Source organism: Neomonachus schauinslandi, chromosome 5 (assembly GCF_002201575.2).
Source record: "Neomonachus schauinslandi chromosome 5, ASM220157v2, whole genome shotgun sequence".
NCBI classification, from domain to species: domain Eukaryota; kingdom Metazoa; phylum Chordata; class Mammalia; order Carnivora; family Phocidae; genus Neomonachus; species Neomonachus schauinslandi.
In genome coordinates, this window is record NC_058407.1 from 9,090,885 (window position 1) to 9,111,717 (window position 20,833).

At 38.5% G+C, this 20,833-nt stretch overlaps 1 protein-coding gene across 1 annotated transcript in view; it reads left to right on the forward strand.

Moving 5' to 3' along the window:
* Positions 1-20,833, forward strand: part of ENTHD1 (ENTH domain containing 1) — a 109,804-nt gene that overhangs the window by 24,946 nt on the left and 64,025 nt on the right. Inside the window, exon 3 of the mRNA XM_021687689.1 lies at positions 12,605-12,723. Coding sequence (XP_021543364.1) covers positions 12,605-12,723 — 119 coding nt within the window. The remainder of the gene's footprint in view (positions 1-12,604; positions 12,724-20,833) is intronic.

Below are 20,833 nucleotides of genomic sequence, written 5' to 3' on the forward strand. Positions count from 1 at the left end.
TGAGTAGCCCCCAAAGATTGTAGATAGTAGAAAGGTCAGATACATGATGTAGAATAGATATGCATTTAAATATCTAAATAAATAAAGGGTGTAAGCACAGTGTTGATATGGGGAGGTGATGCATGTGTCAGAGAGGGGTATAAGGAAAATCTCTGTACTTCCCTCTCAATTTTGTTGTAAACCTAAAATTGCTCTGAAAAATAAAGTCTTCAAAAGACATACACACAAGCAAAAGCGTCAAAACTGAATTTATCCTTCTCTAAATTAATCTAGCTATTCAAATGTCAGTTATATCTGTCATCGCCTGGCTCCTTGGGCCAAACCAAACTCTAAAAATTAAAACTGTTTTACTTAAAAAAAAAAAAAAAGATTATGGGGAACCTGGGTGGCTCAGTTGGTGAAATGTCTGCCTTTGACTCAGGTCATGATTCCGGGGTCCTAGGATCGAGCCCCACATTGGGCTCCCTGCTCAGCGGCGAGTCTGCTTCTCCCTTGGCTTCTCCCTGCTTGTGCTCTCTCTCTCAAATAAATAAATAAATAAAATCTTTTGAAAAATAGGTTATTAGGCATGCATATATGAATTTGAAAAATGGACACTTACAGAAATGAGAAAAACCATTGAAATCAAAAATTTAATTTGAAATCAAAAACTTAGTTTAGTGAACTAGAAGATCTGTCCAAAGGAAAAGGAAAACACAAAAGCAGTGTTAAGACATGCAGGACACATCTGCAGGAGAATGACAGTTACCCTGCCAGTGACCTCTCCTCTTCAGCTACAGTGGAGGCCAGATGACAGTGATACAGCATTTTCAAAGTGCTGAGAGAAAATAACAGCCTGTGATTATGTACCCAGCAAAACTGTCATTCGGAGATAAGGGTGAAATATTTCACTTACAGATAAATAAAAACCCGAGAGCTTACCACCAAGAGACCTTCATTAAAGGATATACTTCAAAAAGAAGGAAAATTATTCCGGAAGAATGGTTGGAAATGCAAGAGGGAGTGACTAACAAGTAATAAACTTGTATATAAAATAAACACTTTCTGTGTAAAATAGTAATGTCTTACTTTTGAGTTTGAAAAACAACTAAAGTAGTGGGTAGCCATGGTATTTAAGTTGAAAGTGAGTCTACAGAATTCAGTGTTCTAAGATCCTTATATTTTTTGAGAGAAGGGTAAGGATATTATTTGACCCTCAACTTTTATTTTATTTTTATTTTTTTTTTAAAGATTTTATTTATTTGTAAGAGAGACAGAGAGCACAAGCGGGGGAGTGGCAGGCAGAGGGAGAAGCAGGCTTCTCACTGAGCAAGGAGCCCCATGCTGGACTCGATCCCAGGACCCTGGGATCATGACCTGAGCTAAAGGCAGACACATAACCCACTGAGCCACCCAGGTGTCCCAGCCCTCAACCTTTAAAAGTAAATGTGCATCATAAACTTGAAAGGTTTAACCCCCAAAGAAAAGAAGTAGAGTGCATAAATTCCAAAGTAGTGAAAAAATAGAATGAGAAAATAAAAGTTTATAAAGAGCAAGAAGCATAGGGACGCCTGGGTGCCTCAGTGGATTAAGCATCTGCCTTTGACTCAGGTCATGATCTCAGGGTCCTGGGATCAAGCTCCGCATTAGGCTCCCTGCTCTGCAGGGAAGTTGCTTCTCTCTCCCCCTCTGCCTGCTGCTTCCCCTCCTTGTGTGCTCGTTCTCTCTCTCTCTCTCTCTCAGTCAAATAAATAAATAAAACCTTAAAAAAAAAGAGCAAGAAGCATAGATAAAGTGGGATGGATGGAAATAAAAAAGGTAAAAATCATAGAAATAAGTCCAAATATATTGATAATCATGATAAATATTAGTGAATTAAACTCATTTTAAGGCAGAGATTATCAGATTGGGGCAAAAGAAGTCCAGATATATACTGTACACATAAGTTCACATAAAGATTAAAAGCAAATGGGTGGAAAAGGATAAACCAGACATATACTAAAGAAAGCTGATGTAGCTATATTAATATCAGATAAAGTAGAATTTAAAGCCAAAAGCATTATTAAGGACAGTGATAACAGGCTTAAATCCCCAGGAAGACATAACATTTCTAAATGTGAGTATACTGAATAAAATAACTTCAAAGTATATAGAGCAAAAAATGGTAGAACTACAGGAAGAAATTGAAACATATCCCATTATAGTAATGATTTTAAAATCTCTCTCTCAATTATTGATAGATCAAGTAAATAAAACATCTTTTTAAAATATGGATTTTATAATTGATTATATTATAAAGAAAGTCTTAACATTTCAAAGAATCTATATTGCACAGACCACTTTTTCTAGCAAAAATGCAATTAAGTTTGAATTTTAAAAATGTAAATTAAAATGTTCAGACACTTAAATGTGGAAGTATTCCATTGAGAATCAGGTAGAAAAAAATGTTCCCATTCTCCTTGCTTCTGTTCAGCTTTGTACTGTCCCTAGCCACCACAATAAAGTAAGTAAGAGAAATTAAAAGCAAAAATATAGAAATGGAGGAAAAATGTATTTGCAGATGATAGGATCTTCATATAGAAAACTTGAAAGGATCTACAGACATATTAGAAATAGAGTTTTAGCAAGATGGCTGGCTATAAGATCAAAATATGTAAATCAAGTTATATTTTTATGTATCAGCACCAAACAGTAAACATAATTTTTTAAAAATACCATTTATAATAGTAAAAAAATCATTATCTACTTAGGGATAAATCTTTAAAAAAAGATGTACAAGACCTGTACACTGAAAATTATAACACTTAACTGAAATATATTAAAGATGGCCTATATAAATAGAATGATATTCCTGTTTGTTTATAGAAATACTCAGAAATGTAAATATCAATTCTCTCCAAATTGCACAAATTTAGTGGAGGTTTTCCTCAAGCTTGGTAATATTGACATTTTAAGCCAGATAATTCTTTGTTGTGGGGGCTGTCCTGTAAGTGTAGGATATTTAGCATTATCCCTGGCCTCTACCCACCAGATGCTATTAGTACACATCTGTTCCTGTTGTGAGAACCCAAACTGTCTGCAGACATTGTCAGAGGTTTCCAGAGGTCCAAAATTGCCCCCAGTTGAGAACCACTGATTCAGTGCAATTATAATCAAAATCCAAAAAGGATCTTAAAAATTGAATTTGATGGGCTGAATCCCACATTTATCTGGAAGAATCAAAAGGTCAAGAATATCCAAAACATTCCTGAAAAAGAATAAGGTGGAAGGCTTGCCTTTCTGGGTGACATGACTAAAGTAAGAGTCATCACGACAGTGTGGTATGGATGGAGGGATAGGTGCCTAGGCCAATGGAACAAACTGTAGAGCCCAGCAAACAGACTGTGCAACTAGGTTATCTTAGTGTATATGACAGAAGTGGTGTTCCACATTAGTGGGGAGAGGATGAGTTACTTCATAAATAATGCTGGGGCAATTATTTATTCATATTGAAAAAAGTGAAATTAGGTCTCTACCTCATATGCACAAAAACAAATTCTAGAGGAATTAAAGACTTAAAGGAGAAAAAATAGACGTCAGAATGTTTAGAAGAAAATAAAGGAGAAATCTTGTTTTTGCTGGGATAGGGAAGGATTTCTTTCTTTCTTTCTTTTTTTTTAAAGATTTTATTTATTTATTTGAGACAAAGAGAATGAGAGACAGAGAGCAAGAGAGGGAGGAGGGTCAGAGGGAGAAGCAGACTCCCCGCTGAGCAGGGAGCCCGATGCGGGACTCGATCCCGGGACTCCAGGATCATGACCTGAGCCGAAGGCAGTCGCTTAACCAACTGAGCCACCCAGGCACCCCAGGATTTCTTAAACATAACCGAAAAAAGTGCCAACTATTAGAAAAGCATTTGTAAGTTTGACTCTTGTGGTAGGGAGAATTCTGAGAAAAAGTCCCGATGATCCTTGTCTTTATGTAATCCCCTCCCCCTTGAGAGCTGGGCATTACCTGTGAATGGGAAGAGTTCTCACTCCCATGATTATGTTACATTATATGTCAAAACAGCCATCAAAAAGAATGAAATCTTGCCATTTGCAACGACGTGGATGGAACTAGAGGGTATTTTGCTAAACAAAATAAGTCAGTCAGAGAAAGACAAGTGTCATATGATTTCACTCATGTGGATTTTAAGAAACAAAACAGATGAACATGGGGGGAAGGAAAGGAAAAATAAAATAAGATAAAATCAGAGAGGGAGACAAACCATAAGAGACTCTTAACTATAAGAAACAAACTGAGGGTTGCTGGAGGGGAGGTGGGGAGGGGATGGGGTAAGGGGGTGTTGGGCATTAGGAGGGCCCTTGATGTAATGAGCACTGGTGTAATATGGGACTGATGAATCACTAAATTCTGCCTCTGAAACTAATAATACACTATATATTAATTGATTTATTTTAAATAAATAATAAATATAAAAATAATGGATATCCTTTGTTTACTGGTGTAAAATGCTTACCATTTTGTAGTCATTTTCAATTAAACAAACTTTTTAATGAAGTCACTTAACATTCAAAAAAAAAAGGGGAGTATCCAGGTGGGCTTAATCCAATCACACACCCTTTAAAAACAGAGTTTTTGGGGCGCCTGGGTGGCTCCGTCGTTAAGCGTCTGCCTTCAGCTCAGGTCATGATCCCAGGGTCCTGGGATCGTGCCCCACATCGGGCTCCCTGCTCTGCAGGAAGCCTGCTTCTCCCTCTCCCACTCCCCCTGCTTGTGTTCCCTCTCTCACTGTGTCTCTCTCTGTCAAATAAATAAAATCTTTAAAAAAAACAAAACAAAACAAAAACAAAAAACAGAGTTTTCCCCAGCTGGTAGCAGAAGAGGAAGCCACAGATTCCAAGTTGAGAAGGATTTGATGCACCCATACTGGCTTGAAATGGAGTGATAAGGAACACAAGTGGCTTCTAGAAGCTGAGTGATCCCTGGTTGCCAGCCAGCAAGGAAACGGGAACCTCAGTCCTACAACCACAAGGAAACCAAATTCTGCCAACAACCTGAATGATCTTGGAAGTGGATTGCTCCTCAGAGTCTTCAGAGAAGAGTCCAGCTTGGCTGACACTTTGATTTTGGCCTTGTGAGACCCAAAGCAGAGAACCCGGTCAAGCCTGCCTGGACTGCTGAGCTATAGAATGGTGGCATAATAAATGGGCATTGTTTTAATCCACTAAGTTTGTTGTAATTTTTGGCAGCAATAGAAAACTTCTAAAACTATATTAAATTTAAGAATTGTCTGTCAAGGGCGCCTGGGTGGCTCAGTTGGTTGGGCGACTGCCTTCGGCTCAGGTCATGATCCTGGGGTCCCTGGATCGAGTCCCGCATCGGGCTCCCTGCTCGGCGGGGAGCCTGCTTCTCCCTCTCCCGCTCCCCCCTCTTGTGCTCTCTCTCTCTCTCTCTCTCTCTCTCAAATAAATAAATAAAATCTTAAAAAAAAAAAAAAAAAAAAAAAAAAAAAAAAAAAAAAAAAAAAAAAATAAAAAAAAAAAAAAAAAAAAAAAAAAAAAAAAAAAAAAAAAAAAGAATTGTCTGTCAAAAAGCACCCTATAAAAAGTGAAGAAGACAGTCCCAAACTAGGAGAAAAATTTCTAACATATGTAAGTGACAAAGAATTATCCAGAATATATAAAGAATTTCTGCAAATCAGGGAGAAAAGGACAGCCCAATGGAAAAATAGGAAGGAGATATGGAAAGCATTTCCTAAAAAAAGAGGAGGAAACATGTAAGGCCAAGAAACATTTTTTTAAAAATGCTCAACCTTGTATTGTTATATACAGTAGCAACAATTCTAAAATGAAATATATGAAAATATGCAATTTACAATAACTTCCAAAACCATCTAATGCCATATTGTGAGGAACATCCTTCTGTTCCTTGAAGTACATTCTCTTGTACATTTGGAGTCTATTTTTTGCATGCCATCTTCCTCTCTCTCTCTTGCTTCCCCCTCCCTTCCTCCTCCTCTTTTCCTATTTTCCCCCTGGAATGTGTTTAGTTGCCAGGTCTCTTTCCATCTTGCTGATGCTTAGACAGCTCTCACCAGGCAGTGTGTTTTGAAGGCAGTGAAGAGTAAGGGTTAAGCGCTTAGGTCCTGGCACCTTACTGACTGGACTTGAATCCTGATTCAGACTGTGTGGGCTGTGTGCCCTTGGACATGCAAGCCTTTGGTGCCCCAATTTTATCTTCTGTAAATTGGGAATAATATAGTTTCTATTACAGAGTTGTCATAAGTAAAGGAGGTGATACAGGTACAGCACGGTCATATTCGGCAGTTACTGGCTCAGATACACTTAGTGATTTCTTGACTCTTCCCACCATGTCTGAGACCTGTTTGTATTCTTCACCAAGTTGCAGTTTGTGTTCTGTTTCTTATTTTATTCATTTTTCTGCAGCAGTGAGGAATGGGAGCCTTCATGAGGCCATATGCGATCTCGTTTAGAATACCTGGACGCTGCTCTGTCCTCTGAGCCTTTTGTACAGGATCCTGCTCCTCCTGTCTAGCTGGGAAATGTGTCCTGCTGCCCTGGGGCAGGGAGATACTCTTGAACTTCAGATCATCCACCCAATTCATTGTGAGACTGTAGCTTTCACTTCCGTGAAAGTGTTAGCATCTGTATTTACTCACTCTGGTACACCTCTTTTTTTCCCCTTTACCAATTTCCACCTCTTCTCAGTCATAAGGAGTGAGAAAAGCATTGTCCGCTCAGTTCTCCTTGTTCCAGACATGTGGATAGTAATGAGAAATCTCAGAATCTTATCAACTCATCGCTATCACGTTTGGGGAACAGGGGATGCTTTCTTTGGCCACCATTTTCCTTTTAAAAATTTTTAGTTGTACCTGTTTCCGTGTTAGATCGCTGTTGTAAATTTTTTGGGGTTAGTTTTGACTTTTTTTAAACTTCTTAAGTTTTAGGCGATGGAAATGTGTGTTTTGCAGGCAGTAAAGATGTGTTGCAGTTTCAATGTACTGTCAGCCTAGGATCCAGCCCCTGCATCCTTAATCCTGCTTGTGTAGTGACTCTGTGCTCCTTGTCTCTGTGGCTGAGTGCTTAACACAGTCTGTGCGTTTTCCTGTTCCCTGTTGTTCTTAAGTAAGAAGTACTGGCAATGTCTCAAATTCTGTATGCTATCGTTAGCAAAACACAGAAATAAAATTGCCTTAACTCTCTTTTTAAGATTTCCTGCAACAAAAATTTGTCCTTTCTCACTTTTCTTATCTACCGATTTAAAATTTAATTTTTAAAAAACTGCTTAAACATCTCTGCTTTCTTATTCTCTTTTTCTGTTTTCATTGAAAAAAAAAAGGGCTTTTCTCCACTAATCTCAAAATCCACCTTTCAAAAAAGATTTACAGTACTCACACTCTACCTCCAGTCCCTCTGCAGCATTTCTCCAAAGTGAAGAGGAGCATAGAGGTGGGGTCTAATAGTGAACGTTGTGGTGCCCCCGCAGAACCCCTTCTTCGAGAACAAGGCTCTCGTTCCCTCGGCTGCTGGGAGGCTTGGCGTCTGAGGGGTCTCAGCTCAGTCCTTCTCTGGGAATTCCTAACAGGTGAAGAAAACCTCTTCGCCCAAGGTCCCAGACCCTTCCTGAGGGAAACAGCATCCAGTGAGCTGCGGTTATGGCTGGGCTGCTCCCTTGCTCCAAGGCAGGACAACCGGGAAGAGCCATCCCAGCTCCCCAGCTCCTGGCAGGATGAGTCACAGCCTCTGCTGCAGCCACATCAGTTTCTCCCATGGCCCAGTCCTGCCTTCCAGGCTCCTCACGGGTCCTGTTACAGAGAGTACTCCCCAGTGAATCTCCCTCATACAAATATGAGCCTTAGGATCTGTTTCCTGGGGAACCCCACCTATGACAATGGTTTTTTTCAAGGTTTAAAATATAGGAGTATCATAATATGTGTATATCCATGAAGAAAGAGAATTATAAAGCAAATGGAGCAAAATGTTAACAATGGGTAAACCTGGATGAAGTTTATGGGAGTTCTGTGTACTATTCTTTTTTTTTTTTTTAAAGATTTTATTTATTTATTTGACAGAGAGCGCGAGAGCACAAGCAGGGGGAGCGGCAGAGGGAGGGGGAGAAGCAGGCTCCCCACTGAGCAGGGAGCCCGATATGGGGCTCGATCCCAGGACCCTGGGATCATGACCTGAGCCGAAGGCAGCCGCTTAACCAACTGAGCCACCCAGGCATCCCTGTGTACTATTCTTGCAGCAATATTTCCATAAGTTTGAAATGATTACAAAATGGAAGTTTAAAAAATTAGGACAAATATCAATTACTTGAAGATGTTTTAAGTGCAATTATGCTCCAAGACAGTGAAGTTGTTAAGGTTCCAAACTCATGATTCTGCAAAAGTTAGATATAAAGATAATCACTATGAGACTTCCATATCTTATCAGTTCATTAGCCCACAGAGTATTTTCTTTGGTGGATGCATTTTCTTTTTCTTTTTTTTTTTTTTAAGATTTATTTATTTATTTATTTGACAGAAAGAGACACAGCGAGAGAGGGAACACAGCAGGGGGGGTGGGGGAGGGAGAAGCAGGCTTCCCACGGAGCAGGGAGCCCTATGTGGGGCTCGATCCCAGGACTCTGGGATCGTGACCTGAGCTGAAGGCAGATGCTTAAGGACTGAGCCACCCAGGCACCCCACATTTTCTTTTTAAAGCTGATTTTGTTAAGTAAATGCCTTACACCTGAAAGGACACTGTCAATACATAGCAACAATATTTATTAGATACTAAATAATAAGTGGAGCAATTTGGGAATTTACTCAATTTGTGCCACATTTCAATTCCAAAGTGTGCTCTTGCCTTGTTAATGTCTGATGGTTTGAATGTCAGTTTGATATCTCATCTAAGAAATATCACAGGGCCTGCCCGTTTTGCTCTGTGGTATTATCTGAGTTGTACAGGCTCAATGAAATCTACAGCCTCTCTCTCGATGGTTTCCTCCCAGCACCCCCAGCCTTGGTATCTAACCTCTCATCTTCAAATGACCCGATAGCATCACTGCCTCAGCGTCTTCACTTTTCCCTCTGGGGTTTCACATTTGCACACGAGTCCTCCTGGCTTGTGACTTCACCGTCTCAACTGATAAATAGCTTATGATACCAAAGGGACTTCATTTCCACTAAGAAATGAAATGTGTGCTCTCCCCTTCCATCTGCTTGTGAAAATCCCCGAAATAAATCTTGTGTAATCGCCTAATTTAATTAAGCACACCTCACTTCCAGTGTTGGGCTGGTACTAAAATAAAAGTCTCAATGAATTTCCATAGATCACCATGCTCTAACTGCCTTCCTTCTTTCCTCCAGAAGATTATTTAATATAGGTTTAGAATATTTTAGCTATTCTAGCCTAAAATGTGTCTCTAAATAGTCAAGGTATGTTTTTCTTTCACAGTTCTTGCTATCCTTCAGTTTTCCTCACACTTTACTTCAAACTTGACTTCCTGCAATTGTTTTTAATCTACCTCTATGATGTCTAACCCTAAGTCCATATCACTTCAAGGATAATTTTGTTGCTGAATACTCAAAGAGTGATCATAAAGGTAGTTCCTGATGAATCACATGAAAGTACATAGATGATCTAAGCCTCAAACCACTACTGTTTGCCAGTATTCATTATAAAATCTCCAGGCCCCAAAATAAGCTCATTTTAATTATTCATTTTCATGTGACATTAGGAGAAGATGAAAATTTAGAGCCATAATTGCAAAGTTCTTATTCTTTCTTCAGTGTCTTTGGCATATATCATACTCGCTCTTTTTGCCCACATAGTTCCTTCTACTTGGGATAATTTCTCATTCTGCATTCTACATCTCATTCTACATCCTAGCCATCCTTCAAAGCCTTGTTCAAATTTTACTTCCTATTTGAGGCACTTTCTGATTACTCTAGTGCACACCGTTTTTTTCCCTCCTTAGAATGTTTATTCCTAAAGTTAGTTAATTTAAGAAAGTTCGGCATGGTCTTGTTTTCCTCTAATTGTTTCCCATAAGTCTGTGTGTCAATCTTAATCTCCGGAGTCAGGCTATAAACTTTCCGAAGGCGAGGACCACCACATCTTATACCATTGGTTTTCAAGCTGTTTTTCTTGCATAGCCCCTAAAATGATTTTGAAAAATTATGTACCTCCTGATGCGTTTTTAAGTTGACATGTGACTGTATCATAAGTCACTGCAAAGGACATAATTCAAAATATTGACATTAAGGACAAAAGAAAACAAAATGAAACAGTTCCATGAGACTTTTAAGCATATCTAATGGAACCTAAACACTGTGTGACTGCTACCTGCAGCCATTCATTTGAAAAAACACTGTCTTTAACTGTTGGAAGCTTTACATCATGTAATTTCCTTTTCTCCTTGAAGTCATATTTCTACTCCACATGCCTCAAAGGATTTCATCCTAATAGAAAGTATTTTGATGCCTGACAGTCTTCTCTACATCAAACATGTATATGAATTGAAATTATTTTTCTACATTTTCTAGGACCAGAGGCTTTTAAGTGGTAAAATATCTTTCTAGATTGATTTATCATTACAATTACTTTTACCACACAATTGATTAAAACCAAAACTACATAAGTGTATTATAAATTTTTATAAACACTTATTAAACATAAAGAATACCATTTTATTGGAAATATATGTTTCTATGAGATACATGGAACTGCTTGTTTACCCACCTATGAATATTACTTATTGCTGGAAATAAGCAGGGTTCAGCATAAATTCTGTTTCTCTTTTACATTTTTATGGATGTAAATGCTGAAAAGGCTTGTTCACATAAAATTGTAGGTGGGAATAGGAGGTGTTTTATTATAGCAACGTCAGTCAGTTCTATGAATTCCTTTCAAGTAATACTCCAAAATTATATAGTAATTTATTATAAAAATGGTTTTCATCTCTTGTCAGCTGTTGACTTGATTAGGTCTGTCTTCAGTGTTGTTGAAGCAAAGAATTGGAAAAACCCACTTAGAAAAAGATTTGTTGAACAGTCAGTAGGAGTAATAGACTTTCTCAATTTCTGGGAATAATATCAAAAAGACCTTTACTAACATTTATCAGATGATTATTAATTATTGCCAGTTACACTTTAACACAATATACTCAGAAAGTGGGAAAAAGAAAAAGATTCATTGTGGTATATCTGTCAGTATAATAACTTTTGAGATAATTATTTTATTGTTTCTTATGCTTTAAATATGTTTCAGCAACTCTTCAGAACCACAGATTTGGTTCAGTCCATTTTTGGAAAATATTGACTATGTTTACCTAGTTGGCAAAGCCAGCCCTTATTGTCAAAACGGTCTGCCAAATCAGATTTCAACTTTCTTTCAGAAAACCTCTTACTTCGTTCAAATAAACATCACTGTGGTTGCGCTCACATTCCTGAATTCTTTTCCTAGGGGAGATGGCTAAGGCTGGAGCCTTGTCGTAATTCTGTTGCATTGATGAAATAAGCTGCCCTGCCTCCCGTGCTTGTGCTTGTGCTTTCCTTCTGTCCATAAAGGAAGATACGCCATAATAAGATGGGTAGAGGATGGGTCTTTCTTTGTAAAGTGGGAGGAAGTTGATTATGAAAGGGGAAGAGGAAAGAACTAGCCTGATGCTTGCACATAGTCGCATTCTCAGGGAGATCCATTTTTGGAAAGAATATATATGAAAGTGGTACGTCTGGACGTTGATTCCTTTAAAACTATCTATGCCCACCTGGCCCTTGGGAAGTCTTTAAGTATCCCCAGTGGTGTGCAAACACCAGTTTGAAGATTGCTTTCTTACACTTCTTATTTTACCCAATAATATGTTGAGAGATAGTTGGGGCTAATACTTCGTTTACACAGTAATTCAGATAGAAAGAAAGGAGGGGTGCCTGGGTGGCTCAGTCGTTTAAGCGTCTGAGTTTTGATTTTGGCTCAGGTCAAGGTCTCCGGGTCCTGAGATCAAGCCCCACGACGGGCTCCACGCTGAGTGTAGAGCCTGCTTGGGATTCTCTCTCTCCCTCCCCCTTTGCCCCTCCCCTACCCAGGAAAAAAAAAGATAGAAAGGAAAATGGCAACTACAAAATCATTAAATTCAGTACAGACATACAAGCAGAAATCTCTATTTTCACTGGCATATTCTTTTATGTTTAAAATTTTTAAAAATTTTGTTTAAAAGTGCTTTCTCATCATACAACCTATACCTCATATATGTGAACACATGAAATTCCCACTGCAGTAATAAAGTTCTTTTAAATATTAATTAGAATAATTCTAGTTGTCATTGCTAGGGATAATTTTCAGACTAATTTTCTACACTGTATTGTGCCTTATTTTTAAAAAGATGTCTCAAATAATAAAGCACACAATAAAATTGTTGATGGGAAAAAAGGCTAGAATCAAAGTTGTAGTAGTTTTAAATGGGCCTGAATTTGTCAATTATTACAAAGAGATATATTAAAATGACTGTCGGCAGATGATGTATATGTTGCAGACAAAATGGATCTTCAGAAGTAATTAACTTAAAAATTGTGAGCTAATGTAAAAACATTGCTATTTTTTGCCAAAGTAAAATCTTAGCTTTATGTTGTTGACAGAAAACGCTTCCAAGGCAGGATTGAAACAAGAGCAGTGCCAAGACACTCAGCTGCCTAGTGGGACTGTGTTGTCCCAGGAAACACTACCAGTCAAGATTAATGCTTGGAAATCCACAGAGGTAAGTCACTTGTTGCAGTTTCCTGTTGGCTGCTGTAACAAATCACCACCAACCCAGTGCCTTAAATCAGCACAGATGTGTTATTTTCCAGTTCTGTAAGTTAGAAGTCTGACACAGGTCTCACTGGGCTCACAAGGCATCTGCAGGCTGCATTCCTTTCTGGAGGCCCCGAAGGGAGAATTTGTTTCCTTGTCCTTTCCAGATTCAGCTTCATGTGTTCTAAGAGAAATGGTGCTTGTCTTTGTACTCTGTTTTTGTTGTTTTCTGTTATATACAGTTTTAAATAAGAATAAGGTTAGATTATCAAAGTTTTCCTTTATAGCTGATGCTTTTAAAAACATCTTATTTAAGAAATTCTTTTTATCCTAATATAATAAAGATCTCTTACTTTTTCTTCTAAATGAAATCCTTGTGCCCTCTAGAATTTTACTATATAGTGTAAGATAGGGGTTTTATTGTCTTTGCACCCCTGTGGATAAACAATATTTTATTTATTGAACAGTCATCTTTCTCTCCTCATCTAAAAAAAACCTTTTTGGGGCACCTGGGTGGCTCAGTCGTTAAGCGTCTGCCTTCGGCTCAGGTCGTGATCCCAGAGTCCTGGGATCAAGCCCCACATCAGGCTCCCTGCTCATCGGGAAGCCTGCTTCTCCCTCTCCCTTTCCCCCTGCTTGTGTTCCTGCTCTCGCTGTCTCTCTCTCTGTCAAATAAATAAATAAAATATTAAAAAAATAATAAAAAAAATTTAAAAAACCTTTTTATTGTGAAATAAAATTATAGACTTGGAGGAAGCTGCAGAAATAGTACAGAATCCCACGTACCGAGTACTACCCAGCACCCCCCTGCTGGCATCTTCTATGACCGTAGTACAATATCGAAACAAGGAGATGGCCGTCCATATGTTACTTCTGACTGACTACAGACCTTATTCAGCTTCCAAATTTTCAATTCAGTATTCAGTTTTTTAACCTGCATTTATGTGTGTGTGTGTGTGTGTGTCGGGTGGGCGCGGAGCAGTTTCCTATGCAGTTTTATTCCAAGTATAGATTCATGTAACCAGCACCAAAATCAAGATACAGAAATGTTATGTCCACACAAAAGAGGTCTATCGTGCTATCCACCCCATCTCTTCCCCACCCCCAACATCTCATCCCCTGATAACCCTAATCTTTTCTCCATCTCTATAGTTTTATTATTTCTAGAATGTTATGTAAATGGACTCAGACAATATGTAACCTTTTGAGATAGTTTTTTTTTTTTTTCCCACTCAGCATAATACTCTTGAGATCCATTCAGGTTGTGAAGTTTTCATATCTCTGGGATAAATGTCTAAGGGTGTGATTGCTGGGGTGTGTGGTAAATGCATACTAAATTTGGTTAAAAAAAAAAAATTGTCAAACTGTTTTCTAGAGTGGCTATAACATTTTACATTTTCACCAGCAGTGTATGAGAGATCCAGTTTCTCTGCATCATCACCAACTTTTGCCATTACCGTTTTTATTTTAGCTATTCGAATAAGTTTGTGGTGATATCTCATTGTGGTTTTAATTTGTGTTTCCCAAGTGGCTAATGATGTCGAGCATTTTTTCATGTGCTCGTTTGTACCATCATAACTTCTCTTTGGTGAAATATATGTTCAGATCTTTTGCCCATTTTCTAATTGGACTGTTTGTTTATTACCATTTTTGACATTTTGAGAGTTCTTTATATGAAACATACCATTATGTTTCTATTTGTGCTCTCATCCATGAAGATGTTCATCTTGTTTCTGAGCATGGCCTGTGTCTTTAATTTTCACATTTGTATTTTCTCTGTTGTTGCTGTGTGTTTGGGGAAGGATGGTATCCCCAAAGTGTGAACTTATAGAACCATCTTGACTGGAAATCTGTTCTGTTCAAGACTATTTGCAATTATCTCATTCACTCATTTGTTTTTCTGTTTTATGTGTGTTTCTCCTTCTAAGGAAAGCTCCTTGAGAGTAGAGACCATTTTAGTCTTATTCATTATTGAATCTTCATTTGCCAAATATTTGTTAATGAAGAAATGATTGAATAGTAGAAACTCCATATTAACTTCCTTCTCTCCCTTTCTTGTGAAAGAGGCTTGTTTGGTCTCCTGCTTGGAGAGCTTTGTTTAGTGTTCCCTGCCACTGTTCCTATGAGAGTGGCTGGAATTATTTATTGACCTTCTGTTCCCAACCCTTTTCCTGAACCCAGTTAGGTATTGGATTTACGTGATTTTCTAGCAGCTCGGAAAAGTACATAAAATTAAAATTTCACTGTTCCTTAATTGCATAGCAGCCCACAGACTGAAAATATGTAGATTATGATGTGGGAAACAAAAGCAGAAGAAAAATTATTAAATTCCTTGTTACTTACAGCCCATTGACAAGTCCTTGAAACAGGCAGAGTGACCTTCCTCCAGGGACTCAGCTGCCTAGATGTTAATACTTTGCCAAGGGCAAAAGGTCAAAAGGTAATCTTAGCCCAACCTCCAGGACCCTGTGAGTCTACTTTAACATATAAAAATTCCTTTGAAAACTTCCTTTACCTCTACCCACGCCCCCCCTGCCCCTGCCTCAGATACATGTTGGCAATCATCCTCCAAGCATATGACCCACCGATATACATCTGAAGGGTCTCATGACTGAGGGTTTACTAAACGATAATAAATGACCTTTCCCAACAATAGTTAACCCCTCAGGATCCCAGAAACCTTGCTTCCAAAATACCTGGGAGGCTTACACTATCCCTAACCCCCTCCCAACTTGAAAGTCTATAATGGGCCACTCCTCATGACCCCCGTGTGGCTCTTTCTGCCCATGGGTCCCATCCCCATGCTTTCATAAAACCACATTTTTGCACCAAAGATGTCTCAAGATTTCTTTCTTTTTTTTTTTTTTTTAAGATTTTATTTGTTTATTTGACAGAGAGGGATACAGCGAGAGAGGGAACACAAGCAGGGGGAGTGAGAGAGGGAGAAGTAGGCTTCCGGCTGAGCAGAGAGCCCGATGCGGGGCTCAATCCCAGGACCCTGGGATCATGACCTGAGCCGAAGGCAGACGCTTAATGACTGAGCCACCCAGGCGCCCCTCAAGATTTCCTTCTTGGCTGTTGGCTTCAAACCCTAATGTCTTTCCTATATTAGATTATTTTAAAAGATATGACATTAAGTCAAAATGATTTTTAAATTTGAGATCAGTTTTATTGGCTGCTGCTGGCTTATAAGGGGGAAAATAGACTTGAATAATCTTATATGCTTTGGACCCTAACAAAGGCATAAAATGCCACCCAGCTTTTTTGTATCAGTCTTCAAATTCTCATTATTATTGTTTTTTCTTACTTGAGAGAAACCCACTGTAATTGATTTACATCATTCAGCATCTTGTATCAGCAAAAAATGGTATCCTTCTCTCAAAAGAAGTTTAAAGCTGGATTTTCCTTTTTCAGTGCATTACTACTATATTGTGGCACGATTCCATCATTCTATTGACAAGCACCTCCTCTTATTACCGTCAGGAACATTTGATGCAGCCCAATATGTCCTCTTCAGAAATCTGCTTTTGTGGCTGAAGACATCTACCAAGCTGAACAGTAAAATCTAATTGTTGTTGCCAAATGTACTACATCTACATTAAAATTCTCATGTTCTTAATAAGAATGAAATAGAAATGATACTGTTGATTGGTTAGGCAGATGAGGGATGCTTAAAAATATCTTTTAAAAACTTTAAATAGAAACCTCTTTATTCTCTTTCTACAAATGAAAGAATGATCTAAAAGCAGTAAATAAAATTCTTAGCAGAATAGGGCTTTCAAAAGCAGAACAGTGCTTGCCTGTGGTACTTTCAAAATTAAGAAAAGCCTGCAAATGTATGACACTTAGACATGGATATGTTTTCTCTCTGCGTACTGTCCGGAATCTTTATTATTAAATTTGTTAATTAATAAGGTTATATGTAGCTTTTCACCACCTCGAAAGACCTTCCTCTTTTCCTGTTTGAGGAGATTCAACGATAAGTGTTATGATTTTTTTTGGTCACAGTTGTTTCTATAGCAACAGATAGGGATGCTACAAATTGGTTCACACAAAATTAAAGCTGACCGAAGCCTTCAGTCTAGTTGTGAGTTGCTAAATTGCTAGTGATGGAAGATAAATGTTTATTTCCTACTGCCTCTGTTTATTATTTTGCTAAATGAAGAGTAAACAGTTTTTATCCTCGGGCTTATTAGCATATCATTTATTATATTTGCAAAAATTTGAGCTCATCAAAGCTGTTAGGGAAATGGAAATTATACCTATTCTAATCATGCTAATCCATCATCCCTTTACTTTTTTTCTGCATCATTACTTCATGCTTAAAAGTCCTTTTTTATTTTCATGTTTGTATTTTTTTCTTTTTAAGTTGGAAGATAATTACAGGATAAAGTTTAAACAATATGAAAGGGTAAAGAGTGAAAAACAGAAGTTTCTTCTTACTTCCCTATGCATCTTCTTTTCCTTTCCTCAGAGGCATCCATTACTAACTAGGTTCTTAAAGATTTGGGAGGGAAATTTTCTGTGTCCATGCATTTCTTTTACCTAAAGGGTAAAATTCATTATATACTGCTCTACAGCACAGCATGCTTTGAACTAAGCAATACATCTTGGACATCTTTTTATGTAAACAATGCAATCATTTAATGTATATTGTCCCAAATCTTTTTTCACTAAACTGTAGATTATGGATACCTTTCTCTATCAGTACGTATAACTGCTGTATTCTTGATGCAGAAAGGACTCTTCATCTATTTCGCCACCCCCTGTTGGTAATCATTTAGGAATATATATTTTTAAGATTTTATTTATTTATTTGAGAGAGAGAGAATGAGAGAGAGAGAGAGAGCATGAGAGGGGGGAGGGTCAGAGGGAGAAGCAGACTCCCCGCTGAGCAGGGAGCCCGATGCGGGACTCCATCCCGGGACTCAGGATCATGACCTGAGCCGAAGGCAGTCGCTTAACCAACTGAGCCACACAGGAGCCCCATTTAGGAATATTTTTGGGTTTTTTTAGAATCTTTTTTTTTTTTAAGATTTATTTATTCATTAGAGACACAGAGATACAGAGAGAAAGAAAGAATATGAGCAGGGGGAGAAGCAGAGGAAGGGGGAGAAGCAGGCCCCCTGCTGAGCAGGTAGCCCAATGCGGGGCTCGATCCCAGGACCCTGGCATCATGACCTGAGCCGAAGGCAGATGTTTAACCATCTGAGCCACCCAGGCACCCCTATTTTTATGTTTTTATCTATTAAAAGCAATATTGTAATAACAGCTCCTATACGTATTTTATTTTTTTTATTTTTTTATTTTATTATTATTATTTTTTAAAGATTTTATTTATTTATTTGAGACAGAGAGAATGAGAGACAGAGAGCATGAGAGGGAGGAGGGTCAGAGGGAGAAGCAGACTTCCTGCCGAGCAGGGAGCCCGATGCGGGACTCGATCCCGGGACTCCAGGATCATGACCTGAGCCGAAGGCAGTCGCTTAACCAACTGAGCCACCCAGGCGCCCCTCCTATACATATTTTATATGATGCTGTCCTGGAAGTGGGATCACCAAAAGGTTATATTTATTTTTCATTTTGAAAAGTCCTCCTAAATTGTTCTCCCCAAACTTGCACCAATTTATATCCACCAAAAGTGTATCCCTCATCTTCGCAAATACTGAGTGTTATCAAATTGTACATTTTTCTCAGTCTGAGAGATGGGAGAAGTTTGTTTTACTTTGTTCCATGATAATTATAGGTAAGATTAGAACAACTTTTCATGCGTTTTTTTTTAAATTTGTGTTTCTTTTTTATTATTAACTCTATTCCTGTCCTTTGCTCGTTTTTTCTGTTTGGTTTCTCATCTTTTTCTTACCAGTTTCTAAGAGCTATTTGGCTATTAAATGATTAGCGCATTGTCTGCTTCTTTATCTGTCTATTCATTTTCAGTTTTTCATTTGATTTTTGACTTTATTTATGGCTTTTTTTTTTTTTGCCTTTGTGAAGGGAAAACACAACTGCTCTTCCTTTGTCTCTTTTTTCCTCTCACACTGTGGTCACACTTCACTTCTGACAGCAGAGATGTGGGCTTTCCACACACCAAGCTATTCTCTGCTACACCAGCTGGATGTCCTGCCATTTAACTCAATTCTGACACTGTCTACCTGAAGATAGCATCAGATTTCACAGGCTGAGTGCTCAGTCCCCAAAGCTCCCTTTCCCCCACCTCCCATTTCAGATGCCAATTGCAAGTCCCGGGTTGTCTCCTGTACTTCTGACCTACCACTAGAAATTGGGGTTCCCATCACCCCTTCCTTGGGTTTGATCACTCGCTAGAACAGCTTACAGAACTCATGGAAATATTTACTTATAGTTGCTGGTTTATTATATAATAAAGGATATGAGAAAGGATGCAGATGAATTGCCAGATGACGAAATGCACAGGGCAAGGCCCAAAAGTTTCCCATGTGCAAGAGTTTCTGTCCCCATGGAACTGGGCTATATCACTCTCCTGGCATGTATGTGTATTCACCAACCCAAAAGCTCCTTGAACCCCATATATTTGGGATTTTTATGGTGGCTTCATCACATAGGCATGATTGATCATTTACTCCATCTCCAGTATCTCTCCCCTTCCAGGAGGATGTGGTGTGGGGCTGAAAGTTCCAGGCTTCTAATCATGGCTTGGTCTTTCTGGTGACCAGTCCCCATCCTGAAGCTATCTAGGAGCCCACCAAGAGTCACCTCATGGAACAAAAGACACTCTGATCATCCTGAAAATTCGAACGGATTTCAGAGCTCTGTGTCAGGAATGGGGGTCAAAGACCAAATATTAAAACAAAAGATGCTCCTAGTGCTCTTATCACTTAGGAAATTACAAGAGTTTAGGAACTCTGTGCCAGGAATCACGGGCAAAACCCAAGTATATATTTATTATAAATCACAATACCACAGCCTTAAAGAAGTCTTCAATTTTTATTAAAAAGTAATCAAATTTGCCTTTCCATTATGGCTTCTAGATTTTAAGTCATTCTTAGAAAGACTTTCTGTAGTCTAAGATTTTATTAAATAACACCCTGACTTTTTATTTATTTTTTTAAAGATTTATTTATTTATTTTAAAGAGAGAGAGTGGGTGAGAGAGTCCCAAGCGGGCTTGTGCTCGACTCAATCTCATGACCCCGAGGTCAGAACCTGAGTCAAAACCAAGAGTCGGGGGCGCCTGGGTGGCTCAGTTGGTTAAGCGACTGCCTTCGGCTCAGGTCATGATCCTGGAGTCCCGGGATCGAGTCCCGCATCGGGCTCCCTGCTCGGCAGGGAGTCTGCTTCTCCCTCTGACCCTCCTCCCTCTCATGCTCTCTGTATCTCATTCTCTCTGTCTCAAATAAATAAATAAAATCTAAAAAAAAAAAACAAAGAAAACCACCAAGAGTCGGATGCTTAACATCAAGAGTCGGACGCTTAACTGTCCCATACACCCCATGCGTACCACCACCTGCCTTTGCCCCATATGACCTCTCCCACTATTAACAACCACACCAGAGTGGTCATTTGTTATAATCAATGAACCTTAATCAATGTTCATTACCATCCAAAGACCATAGTTTACATTAGGGTTCACTCTTGGTGTTATGTATTCTCTGGGTTTTGACAAATGTATAATGTTATGTATCTACCATTATAGTATCACAGAGAATAATTTCATTGTACTAAAAATCCTCTGTGCTCCATTTATTCATTCCTCTGCCTGCTAACCCCTGGCAACCACTGATCCTTTTACTGTCTCCTTAGTTTTGCCTTTTCCAAAGTCATATGGTTGGAATCATACAGTATGTAGCCTTTTCAAACTGCTTCTTTCATTTAGTAACATACATTTAAGATTCCTCTATGTCTCTTTATGGCTTGATTGTTCATTTCTTTTTAACACTGAATAATATGCCATTGTCTGGATATAAAGATTATTAACCCATTCACCTCCTGAATGACATCTTGATTGCTTCCAACTTTTGGCAATTATAAATAAAGCTACTGTGAACAATTTTGTGTAGGTTTTTCTGTGGACATAAGTTTTCAATTCCTTTGTGTAAA